General features: G+C 41.2%; 1 protein-coding gene across 2 annotated transcripts in view; it reads left to right on the top strand.

The window, feature by feature from the left end:
* LOC145361442 (histone acetyltransferase KAT6A-like) overlaps positions 1-12,518 on the top strand; it is a 153,313-nt gene that overhangs the window by 68,824 nt on the left and 71,971 nt on the right. For both annotated transcript variants that reach the window (XM_080217252.1, XM_080217251.1), the window contains exons 4-5: positions 6,432-6,547; positions 11,258-11,339. In XM_080217252.1, coding sequence (XP_080073378.1) covers positions 6,432-6,547; positions 11,258-11,339 — 198 coding nt within the window. The remainder of the gene's footprint in view (positions 1-6,431; positions 6,548-11,257; positions 11,340-12,518) is intronic.

The raw sequence follows: 12,518 nt of genomic DNA, 5'->3' as shown, positions 1-12,518 counted from the left end.
TGTGGGTCGGGGGAATTGGCAGGATAAATATTTGGGGTTATGGGCATAGGGCCTGAGTAAGATGCTCTGTCAGCGGGTCGATGCAGACTCGATGGGCCGAGTGGCAGGTAGCCTCTTGCACTGTCGGGATTTATTCTGTGATTCGATGCAAAGAGTTTTGAAACCAAGTTCATCAGTGTGACTTTTGGCATGCTTTGTTTACAACTATTTACGTGAAAGTTGTATTTTTCTTCGAATGCCCCTCATTCTCTCTGACCCCATCTTTATCTCTTTGCAATATTTAAAAATTCATTTGTGAGACATGGGTGTTGATGGCCAGCAATTTCCCTCCTAGTTGCCATTGGAGGGAAGTTGAGAGTCAACCACATGGCTATGGCTCTGGAGGCACATATGGGCTAGACGAGGTAAGGATGGCAGATTTCCCTCCCTAAAGGACATTAGTGAACCAGAGGGGTTTTTCCAACAATGGTTTCATGGTCATCAGTAGATTCTTAATTCCAGATTTTTTTTCAACTGAATTCGAATTCCACCATCTGCTACGCCGGATTCAAACCCAGGTCCCCAGAACATTTGCTGTGTTTCTGGATTAATCTTCCCATTTAATCCACTTGTCATTTGCAATTATTTCCTGTCTCTTTGTATCTCACCTTCCCTTTCCCTTGTTCATTTCTCCTTCCTTTTCTCATTTGTTTGCTTGTTTCCCCTTTCCGATTACCCTTCTCCCTTCATCATTCCCTCTCCAACTTTTGACATTTCGTCTTTGTCCCCTTTCTTTTTTCTGTCTTGTTTTCCTCATACTGCGCCTCCATTTCTAACTTATTCCTTCACTGTAATTCATAACTTCAATGTAGCCTTGTTCTTTTACTTGCCTTCAAATTATAATCCCCTGTGACAGAAATGGTGGTTCAGAGAGCTAAAGAAACATTGAAACTTCTCTCCCTGAGTATTGATTTAATTGCAATCAAGCCATTTATATGTATTTTTGCAGATTTGTTCTTGATAAGGTTAAAATTTTTGGGCAATAGAAGTCCTGATTCCTGGATCAGTGTTTGGAATTGGTTGAGAGAAGGGAATGGCCATTGCGAACAAAAGCAGAATGGCCAGAACATTGTGATGATGGGCAGGAGAGTGGATCAACTGGTGACCAGTGATTCACACAAAATGCACACAAGAATTCGGAGCAGGGGGTAATGTGTCTAATTCAGCCTTAAGTGTATTCAATGATACAGTCTTACTGATCTCTGAGGAAGAGCATTCAACAGACGAACCGACCCTGTGAGAGGAAATATTTCTTCTTGTCTTCACCTCGAGAGGGAGACCCCTTCTTTTTAAACTGTGCCTCCTTGTTGGAATCTCTCTCACCAATGGCAATAACTGCTTACCATCCACCCTGTCAATTTCCCCCAGGATCTTGTCTGTTTCAATAAAATAACAGCTCATTTTTCTTAACTCCAGTAGGTACAGACCCAGCTATTTCAAAGTTTTCTTAAAGATAACCCCCTTATCCAAATCAGTCAAGTGTGCCTTCTCTGAGCTGCTTCAAATGCAGCTGTATCCTCGTACTCTAGGTATGATCTCACCCACACTCTGTACACCTAAAATAAAATGTTTTCACTTTTATCAAAAGAGAAAATACTGGACAATTTCAGCAGGTCTGGCAGCATCTGTGAGGAGATGCTGTTTACAGGTGCTGCCAGACCTGCTGAGATTTTCCAGCATTTTCTCTTTCGGCTTCAGGTTCCAGCATCTGCAGTAATTTGCTTTTATTTCTTATTTTTATATTCCACTCTCCGAATGATAACATGCTGTTTGCCTTCCTGGTAACTTGCTGTACCTGCACACTAACCTTTCGTGATTCACGTGCCACAGAATTCTGCAATCTCTCTCCATTTAAACAGTATAATGCTTTCTGATTGATGCTGCCAGTTTTACAAGTCCATGCTTTCCCACATTATACTCTATGTGCCAGATTTTTTGCCCAGTCAGTTAACCCGTCCGTATACATTCACAGACTCCATATGTCCTCTTCGCAAGCCTACGGATCTTGTGTGACGGGTGGTGATGTTTCAGGTCCTATCTGTCTAACAGGGTTTGAATAAAAGAGAATATTTGACTGGACACAGAATGGTGCCACATGTTTGTGTCTTGGCTGTGGTTGTGGAAGCTGGGTTTCCATTTGAAGATAGGTTAACTGCCTCCCCCCCCCCCCCACTGAGTGACCTCTATATTACGAGTTGTGATTTAGGATCTGGCCCGATTCTTCAGGCTGGGATTGGATAAATTGAAACTGGCAAAGGGTGAGCAGGACAGGAGAGCTTGACTGACTGCATGGCTGCCATAACTGGGACGGTCAGGCAGCTTGAGTAGCAAACTATAATGCGCTCGAGCAGGAAAGTTCAAACAGATATGTCCAGCTGTGGGGAGCTGGTGGGGGGAATTGCAGGCCCCAGAACTGATGGGGATCCCTTGAAGGAATCTTCAACTGAATTTAAATTGAAGGAGGTGAAATGTTTACCTGGCAATGTGGAGCTGTGGTTGGAGCAGAGCTTGGCATTTGGAACATTGGTTCCTGCAAAACAATTAATAATAGTTCAACTGAAAAGCACTTTGGTGTATTAAACCAGGGGTGGGTGCTGTAGTTCTAAACTTGTTCTTTCTGTTTGAACATTTATAAGTCACAGCACAGATAAGTAGGCAAATAGGAAGTGCATGTTAGATGCAGGATACACATAATTTATTTGCTGGGTCTCTGTATACAAGGAAGACTGCTGTTTCGTTCAGCTTGATTGGGTCCTTTGTTAGATTGTGTGACTTAAATTGAAGCTATAAAAACACTCTGAGAACCTACTTCAGTCGCAGGGGATTTGCGTGCAGCTCTGGAGATGCAAGTTATCTGTTACTTTCATAACTCTATGTTTCTTTCAAGCCAGCAGAGCTTGCATCACAGGTCTTTTTTGTTTGCCTATGAAACATTTTATTCTGCTTCAACCTTGTTGAATGAAACAGCTCTAATTCAAGTGAAGATGTCAGTTTATGTTGCTCCCTCATGATTAACCCAAGATGAATGCAGCAACGTATTCCTGTTGTTGGAAATCACAGGCTGGAATGTTGGAACATTTTATTTGTTGATTAATACTTTTGCCTTCTACTCTTGAACAGATTCAAAGTAAAGTAACTCTTCAAAGAGATCCTTTTTGAGAAATATCATGGTTTTAGTTCACCATTGTATGATTGGAGTAGGTCATGATATAATAGCAGCATCACTGGACAAATAATTCCAGAAGCCTAATGTGGGTTCAAATCCACCAAAACGGCTGGTGGAATTTACGTATGATTCATAAATCTGGAATTAAAAACTAGTCTAATGGTGACCGCGTAACCATTGTTGAAGTTGTCAAAACCCATCTGGTTCACTAATGACCTTTCGGGAGTGCAACCATCCTTGCCTTGTTTGATTAATTCATAAATGCCTTCTAAATAGCTTAGCAAGCCAATGAGTTGTATCAAACCACTAAAATATCTAACAGGGATGGAACTGGACTGACCTGGCACCAGCCTAGGCACTGGCTGTGACAACAGTCCACCCAGCCCTGTCAACACTTCAGAGTCCTCCTCACTAATATCTGGGAGAGCTCTCTCTCGCTCAGATTACTCAAGGAACAGCCTCATGAAATCATACCTTGCAGGCAATGTTCCAGACACCTCCATCAACATCCAACCATCCATCCATATTAGATCTAACCATCTTGAGCTGTTTCATCAATGATCTTCCTTCATTAATGACCACCTTCCATCATGCCAAAAGTGGAGATGTTCACTGCACAACATTCAGACACTGAAGCAGTCTGCGTTCAAATGCAGCAATATTTGGATAACGTTTAGCTTGGGCTGATTAGTATTGGCGTCAAGCAATGACCATCACAATCACTAGAGGATCTATTCAACTTAACATTAAATTGTATTAATACAGAACTCTGCACTATCGAAACCTAGGTTATCATTGACGAGGAACATATGAACAATTTAAGAACAGTACACATTGAGAAAATTAGGCCTCTGGCCCCTTTGAACCTGATCTATCATTCAAGAAGAACATGGCTGATTTGATTTTAATCTCTACTTGGTATTAGTCCCGGTAACCTCCCTTGTTAACCAGGAATCTATCTAGCGCTGTCTTAAAGATATTCAAAGACTCTGCCTCCACTGCCTTTTGTGGAAGGGAGTTCTAAAGACTTGCAGCCCTCTGAGAGAATTGTTTTTTTCCCCCATCTCTGTCCCAAATCCCTTACTTTTCGACATTGGCCCAAGTTCTAGAATGTCCTACAAGAGGAAATATCCTCTCCATGTGTTCATGAACCTTCAGGATCTCAGATGTTTGAATTAGGTTACCTGGACTAGCATGTAAATACTGTGGCTATAAGAGAAGGTCAGAAGCTACAAACAGTCGTTCATCTCTTGACTCCCAAAGCCTGTCCACTATCTACAAAGCGCAAGTCACGAAAGTGATGAAATGCTCTCCAATTGCCTGGATGGGTGTAACTCCAACAACACTCAAGAAGCTTGACACCATCCAGGGAAGAGCAGGCCATGTAGTCACCACCCTATCCACCTTCTTCAATGTTTACTTCTCCACTACTGACACACAATAGCAGCAGTGTGTACTATCTACAAGATGCACTGCAGGACCAAGGCTCCTTAGGTACGACTTCCAAACCCACGGCCACTACCATCTAGAAGAATAAGGGCAGCATGGGAACACCGCCAACAAGTTCTTCCAAGCCACTCGCCATCCTGACTTGGAAATATGTTGCCACTCCTTTGCTGTCGCTGAATTAAAATCCTGGAACTCCTTCCCTAAAATCACTGTGGATTCATTTACACCACCTACACTGCAGCGGTTTAAGAAGTCAGCTCACCACCATCTATTTCAGATAACTTAGGATGGGCAATATCTGCTGGCTGTGCCCACATCCCATGAACAAAGAAGGAAAAGCAAGAAGTAGAGATTTTCTGCCTCTCACCAGGAACACAGTTGGCCTTGCAGCTAGTATTTATGTTTGCTGGCAGTTTTTCACAACAGTTGTTATGGTATCGTACCTATTCCTCAGTATAGTTGGAAAAAAAGTATATCCATGGTATAGTTGCAGTGAATAGCTGATAGACATGGCTTTTCTTTTATTTCCACCTTCACCCAAGTATTTCAGAGCCCAATTTGTCATGATGTGCATAATAATAGTACCCACTGCTCCAGATCCCAAGATTTCCATATCTCCAGAGCACCATTTCAATAATGCTGTCCACTGCTCCAGATCCCAAAACTTGGATATCACCAGAGCACCATCTCAATACTGCTATCTACTGCTCCAGATCCCAAGACTTGGATATCTTCAGCATCTTGTCGCCTACATATTGCCTGGAACATCTTTCATCTTACCTTTTGTTGGATGCTGGTCTTAAAAAATGTTACTTAGTTAGTACTGAAATGTAATAGTCATCCTCCCGGAATTAAGATTTCAGTTAAAATGTGGACACAATCATATGCTCAGTTTTGAAGAAACAATCTATTTGACTTAAAACGTTAACTCTGTTCTTCTGTCAACAGATGCGGCCAGAGCTTTTTTTTTCGCTTTCAGAATTCAGAGTTGCTTTTAATCACATATAAACCTGATATTACACTCCAGTTGCACTTGTTAAAAGATTAATTTCAGCTATCATAAATTCTTGGTCCTGATAATACGTTGCAGTAAAATATGCCCGATGACACACTGTATAAAGCCTCAGAATGTCCACTGGTATCTCGGTTTATATGTTCCGTCAAACACAAATCTGTCACACTTCATTACATTGGTAAACCAACCTTAAAAAATGGAAAAGCAGGCCAGTCATTGACCTGGAACTTGTAAGCATGTTCAATTGTCCTCTGACCTTGGTGGTTTACAAGCAGTTACAGTTATTTGGATTTGTCCATTTGCATCACTTCAACATAAGGAGACTTGAGCACTGCCCTTAAAGGAGCAAGCCCATGTTAACAGCTGAACCTTACAACTGTCCTGCATACTCTAGATTACACGACATCACTTCTGCTGGCATCGTTACCTTGATATTGATGTGACTTTGCCCCCTCAAGTTCACATGCTATTCCAAGCGATCGAAATCAAATCTTACATCCGTACATGTTGAGGATACTTAGTTTATTTTGTCTTGACCTTTTTTTGGTCATCACTTTGCAGAACAACACATGCTACCCATCCACAAAATGGAGATAATAATCTCGATAATAACTTGCAATGATGCACATTCCATCTGAGTGACAGCTGTGTGTGTGTGTGTGTGTGTGTGTGTGTGTGTGTGTGTGTGTGTGTGTGTGTGTGTGTGTGAATGCTGTGAATAATATGGTCACAATTTGAATGTCAGTTTTGCTGTGTTTCCAGGTCACCCGTCCTGTTTGAAATTCTCTCCAGAACTAACAGCTCGTGTGAAAGCCTTACGATGGCAATGTATTGAATGCAAGACGTGCAGCACCTGTCGGGACCAGGGAAAAAATGCTGTAAGTAGCCCATCAATCTATACGACACAAAATCCTTCAAGTTCACAAAAAAAGAAGTGAACAAAATAGTGCTGGAGTTGCATCAATTCCCTGGGGCACCCCTCATGTTGCTAGTCACTGCAATGAATGGAACCCATCATGAATCTCTTGTAATATACATTGCACCCATTTATAAAGTGCCTTAACATGTTTTGCATGATTTTCTAAAGTGCTTCACATACAATTATTTAACTTGGAGTGAAATGATTGCATTTGGACACAGTTGGCAACCACAGTTGCCAACAAAATCCATAAATGACCAATTAACCTGTTTATGTCAGAATTAATTGAGAGTGATGTAGGACAGAACATCACAAGAATTTGTGTTTTCCTTTTGATAATTGCATGAGATCTATATTATCCACCTGAATGTGTGGTGAGGATGTCATTTGACAACATTGCTTACAGTGCAGTCCTTCTGCACTGCACTAAAGTATCAACCCTCTCATGTGTACCCAACACTCAACAGCTTATCTTGCTGCCCAACGTGTGAATAACACCAACCACTTGCCAATTTTATGTCATTGCCATCTTTGCTGTGAAAGTTATTTTGCTCATTGTCTATTGTATTCAGAATTACTATTATAGGACACTTTTGAAGGCTTTTTAAAGAAAAGCAATCACTCAACTTTCAAAAAATAAGTGGACTAGTTTTTAGGTTTGAGCTGGGTTTGATCAATGCGTCTGTAAAATGTTGTACTTTATTCACTTGATTCTGAAAGTCAATCATGGACACAGCTGCAAACATCTACTCTTGAAACTTGATTTGACCAAACAAACTGTTTTGAGTTTGACAAGTGAGTGACCAAACAAACTGTTTTGAGTTTGACAAGTGAGTGGGGTGCTGGTTGATATTGGTGTCAATGCCTTCTCAATAATGTTGTTTTGGGAAACAGACGATGGGTATTTGGACACAAATGGCAGATAGATAGGACACTGTGGAGTGTTGATGCCAGCCAAAGTCAATCAACTCTCTCAGCAAGAAAGAGCTCTCTGACATTGTCTTGACCTCACCAACTGGTTTGAATCCAGTTAGGTGCTGATGATGTTAGTTGTGACACAATTTGATTTTAGAATTTAAAGCAAGAAGCTTTAAACACCATACAGAGTGCTTGATTATTTGCTTTTATTTGTACCAATGTATGAAGTACATCTGCCAGCAACACTGTTCAGATCTGGCATCAGCTCATTTATTTGCTTCTTGCTCAGGATATTTGAGAGTGATCAAAGCAATTCACGCAGTAACCTTTTGGACCAGGAAAAGGCCGTAAACTCAAGCCTACTTATTTTCCCCCCCCTATTTTAATTGAATATTACTTGGTACCACATTGTACTTAGCCGTTGATGTTTTACAGCGGTTGACTTGGGAGATCTTTAATATTTGGCTGAGCGTTATTGATCACTTTGTTCTGATACTCAGTCACTTTTTTATGGTCACATTTGCTATTTTGTGATCCAAGTACTAAGGGCTATTTGCAGTAAGTGTATGCTAACTCGGCTTATTTTATATTGATCATTACATCTAACACCTTGCCGTGGGATTTTAAAGGTTGATTTGAGTGGTGCATTAAGATTTTTAGGCCTGGGAAACAAGTTTGAATCCAAGAAATTACTCTTAAGGGATTGAAATGGCAGCTGTCTGAAGGTGCTGAGCATAACAGAGGAGGGAAAGGGAAATTTTAGTTTGGAAATCTGGTAAAGTGAGCAAAGCATCAAGGCGTGGAGCTTTTATTCCTGTTCTAATTATCATTGTTCTTCAGAACAATGGTTTTCCCCTGAAAGGAGTAAGCTCGCAGAGGTAGAACAAAATGGTGAATATCTGGTCCCTGAGAGCACAGAAGCCAGAAATTTAGTCAGGGATTTCAGGTGCTGGCAAAAATAGGAGAGATTAAGCTAGGATCTTTTGTTCTCTGTCATCTCTTCTTTCTAAATTATATACAAATGTATATGAAATAAAAAGATCACCATTAATGATAGCATTAAAACGATATTGAATTTGAGAAATGGTTATGATGATGTGCAGAATAGTGTTTCTCATTGTAATGTGTATCAGAACTTGCAGGGTCAAATGTGCTTCTCCTTTCTCCTCTCGTCTCCTCCTCCTCCAGTCCTTTGGGATTGGGGGTGTTTTGCTTCAACTTGGATTTGCTGGGCTCTGAAAAGTCAGTGCACTGTTCACAGACTCTGCCACATTCGAGGCAGGTAATATTTGCAGGATTGGGCAGTTGAGGTGTTTGGAGCTTTGTGTGCTCCCTCCGACGCAGTGACTTATTCTCTGCACATTCCCGACAAAGTCTGCATGTTGGGGGCCTTCCTGGGTGAAGTGTCTTCATTTTGGCCGTTCGTGAGCCAGAGCCTGCTAAAGGCAGGCAGGGAAGCTTGACCTGTTAGGATACTTTGCTGACATCGCTAAAGCATTGCCATGGTTCTCCTGGGAGGTTTTCTTCTGAGTGGAGAAATTGCTTCAGGACCGGGGGAGATGATTTTGAATGATTTTTAAGTTAGTAACTCGATACTGAGCAAGTTGGCTTGGGAGAGTTGGTCCACCTTTCCTACTACCAGATTTGGAGGACCTTGCGAAGGTGTGGTATTTCTCCAATGTTTTGAGGTGTCTGTGCAGGAAGTCTAAAGTCACCAAAGCATGGGGGTTGCGGGGGAGTAGGTATTATTGCTGCCTGGAAAACCTTGATGTTATTCTCGGGTTTGAGATCATGGTCTCAAATACTCCTCCTTGGTCAGCTGAAGGCTGAGTTGGCACATGAGGGAAGATAAATTTTGCCTTTGGCGAGAAGATACTCCCAAACATATAGAAAGTGGTCTCCATTTCCTGCAATGTCACTGTTGATCTGAATAATGGGTGGAGATGTGCTGTGGAGCTGGTTGGAAGAAGACTTTTGTTTTCTTGGTGTTTAATGAAAGACCCATTTTCTCATGCTTGGAAAAGGAGTTGGCAATGACGTGGAACTCAATTTCTGAGTGAGTGCACACACGATCATCCTCTGCAAACTGAATGTACCTCTATTACTGAGGTTGGAGTGTCGGAGACTTTTGCCTCCCTTGCAAAGGATTTCAGCTCCTCTTCTCAAAATTAGCATAGTCCCCAGCCAAGAGCAGTACACAATCACCCCAAATTTCAATGCCAGAGTCTTCAAAATAGTACATGCCCATTTGTAGAACCTCTGCTGCACAGCTCAGATGCCACAGTTATCTTCAAGTCACAGAAATGGCTGCAACAACTGTGTATTTTACTATTCTCAGTTTCTGGATCTAGCCTTTGTCTTTTTCAGCCGCTCTGAAGTGTACCACTAGAATCATCATCTGAATTTTGGTGGCTCACTTTTGCATATCTTCAAGCGGTCTGTCTCCAGAAGTTTTGGTTCTCAATCTCAGTTTCAGCCTTTGTTTCCTTAGAAACTGGAAGGCTCAATTCCCTTTTCAATTAATGTCTGTCTCCAAAACATTTTTGACAAAGCTCTGAAACCGTGGATTCCATCATACTTGCTTAACCCCAGCCTTCACTATGGTAGAGCTTTTGCTAAGGATCACAGCTTGTATGTCATTCTGGTACAGGCTGAGGATGGTTTCAAATTTCTGAGGCCAATATAGAGTCAAAGCTTTTCAGAGATTGAAGAAAGGCCACATATCCTAACCGGTATCAAGTCCTGTTCATCCAACCCTCTGTGCTCACAACCTGTGAATTGGTTGCTCGTCTGACAATGCCCCGGGTCCCTCCATTGCTTCACTCCAATTCTGTTGGAAAATTCTTCTCCTCCAATTCTGTCCTCTTGCGCAGCTATCATTGGCTCCATGTATTCAGTTGCCTTGGCTCTAAGCTCTGGAATTCTCTCCCTAAACCTCTGCCACCTTCCTGACAAGGCTTTTGATTTCTTGTACTACTAGATTCTTTTGAGCAGAGATCCACAAGGTGTGTGTGATCAAATTAGTACCTTTACAGCAACTGTGTTTCATTTGATACAGGATTATTAGTTTTTTCACCTAAAGCTTCTGACTCTGAAAAGGGCTACAGATCAAATTTTGCTTGATAACACTCCTGGTAAGTGCCTTGAGAAGTATTGTCACACTAAAAGTATAAATTAAAGTTCTTATTTTTAAGAAACAACTGTTTGTATTATGTAATGCCTTTAACGTAGCAGGGTTTTTGAAGGAGGTAGAGATGGATCAAAGTTTTGAAATCAGAAAAAAGGCTCTCAAGAGTACAGGGCTGTAATTGAAAAGTGAATTTGTTTTTGATTAATAGCTGTGGTGATAGTCAATAAACTAATTCCTTATTCCTTTGGAATGCTCTGTTCTGTTTATTATTACTGTTTTGAAGTTGTAAAATGGATGTTGGCTAAGACTGCCTGCAAATTTTATGGCTTAGAAGCTGGCAATTTACTGCTGAATTGTGTGCAAAATCTAAATGAGGTAGCCCTTCAACACAAAATGGGATCTTCTCTCCCTGGCTGTCTTTGGAAGCTTATACATTGTCCGGTGAAACTAACTGACATGGGCTGCCTATTAAAACAGAATCTTGAAGCAGAATAAAGGACATTGTGGTGTCTTTGAGTCTCTGGCAGGGACAAGCTATTATTTTCCTTTGTGCTATTTCATTAATATCACTTGTAAACTCATGAAGACTAATAATGATTTATACCACTGTCTCCCCTGTAGGATAACATGTTGTTCTGTGACTCATGTGACCGAGGGTTTCACATGGAGTGCTGTGACCCACCTCTCACCAGGATGCCGAAAGGTGAGAATTCTTCTCTCTGAAATACAGTTCATTAAATTGTGAAAGGTAGAATCCAGCACAAGAATCATCTTGCTGTAGATTCCCATTCTTAACCTTGGGAACGTTCTCTGCAGAGCTTCTCAAAGTAATTTTCTGCAAAAACGTATTATTCTGAATGTAAACAAATGATTCAGTATTTTAAAACTCTTGAAGTAATGAGGAAGTTAACATTGCAAAGGGTCTTCTGTACCAGTGAAAGGGGCTATGATTGTAGGTTGCTGTACAATGCAGTATCTAATTAAACCTTAAAGAGACTTTTCACATTGGTTACAAGAGCAAGCAATTGCAGGTTTTAGGATATGAGTATGATGGTTTCATGATCCAGAGGCTTGGATGTATCATCTGTGGGCATGAGTTCAAATTCAGTCATGTTGTGATCTGCCTAGCTCATGAATGTTCTTCAGGGGAAAATATAAACTGCTCTACCTGGTCCAGCCTAGATGTGACTCCAGATGTAAAGCAATTTGGCTGGCTCTTAATATCTCAGAAATGGCCTAACAAGCCACTTGGTTGTATTCAAGAAGGTAGATCACTACCTCCCTCTCAAGTGTGATTTGGGGTGGCAGTAAACAGTAATTTTGCCAATAACATCCACATCCCAGAATGCTTAGAAAATGCCATCAAATGGAATACATTGATTAGTGAGAATTACCATGGGAATAACGTAGGTGTCAGAAAGGCTTGGACGAGCTGGATGCAAATGAACTTTTCAGAATTAAATCACCAGGGGGCTTATTGAGGTCAAGGAAAGAAAATGGGATATGCTGGAGAATGTGAAGTTGGTGACATGAAATCAGTGGGTTCCAAGAAGGAGTTAGGCAGCTTCATGTTACCATGGTATTGAGTGTTATTGGAAATGTTCCCTGGGAATATAGTAGATCAAAACACTTTCCCTGAATGTGTTAAGCTTATTATGTTGTAGAATCCAGGACAAATATACTCCATTAACCAAAGGAAACCATTAATTCCCTGCAGCACCTAAGTATTGTGTCAGCAGTGCAGTAGAGTATCCAAGATGCACTGCAGCAACTCACCAAGTCTTGTTAAATAGCAGCTTCCAAACCAAAACCTACACGTGGGCAGCAGATGCATGGGAACACCCCACCTGCAAATTCCCCTCTAATCCACAAGCAATCCTGT

The sequence above is a fragment of the Carcharhinus amblyrhynchos genome, chromosome 34 (genome assembly GCF_965287045.1).
Source record: "Carcharhinus amblyrhynchos chromosome 34, sCarAmb.v2.hapA, whole genome shotgun sequence".
NCBI classification, from domain to species: domain Eukaryota; kingdom Metazoa; phylum Chordata; class Chondrichthyes; order Carcharhiniformes; family Carcharhinidae; genus Carcharhinus; species Carcharhinus amblyrhynchos.
Note: the sequence above shows the minus strand (reverse complement) of the source record. Positions and strands in the feature narration are given on the sequence as shown.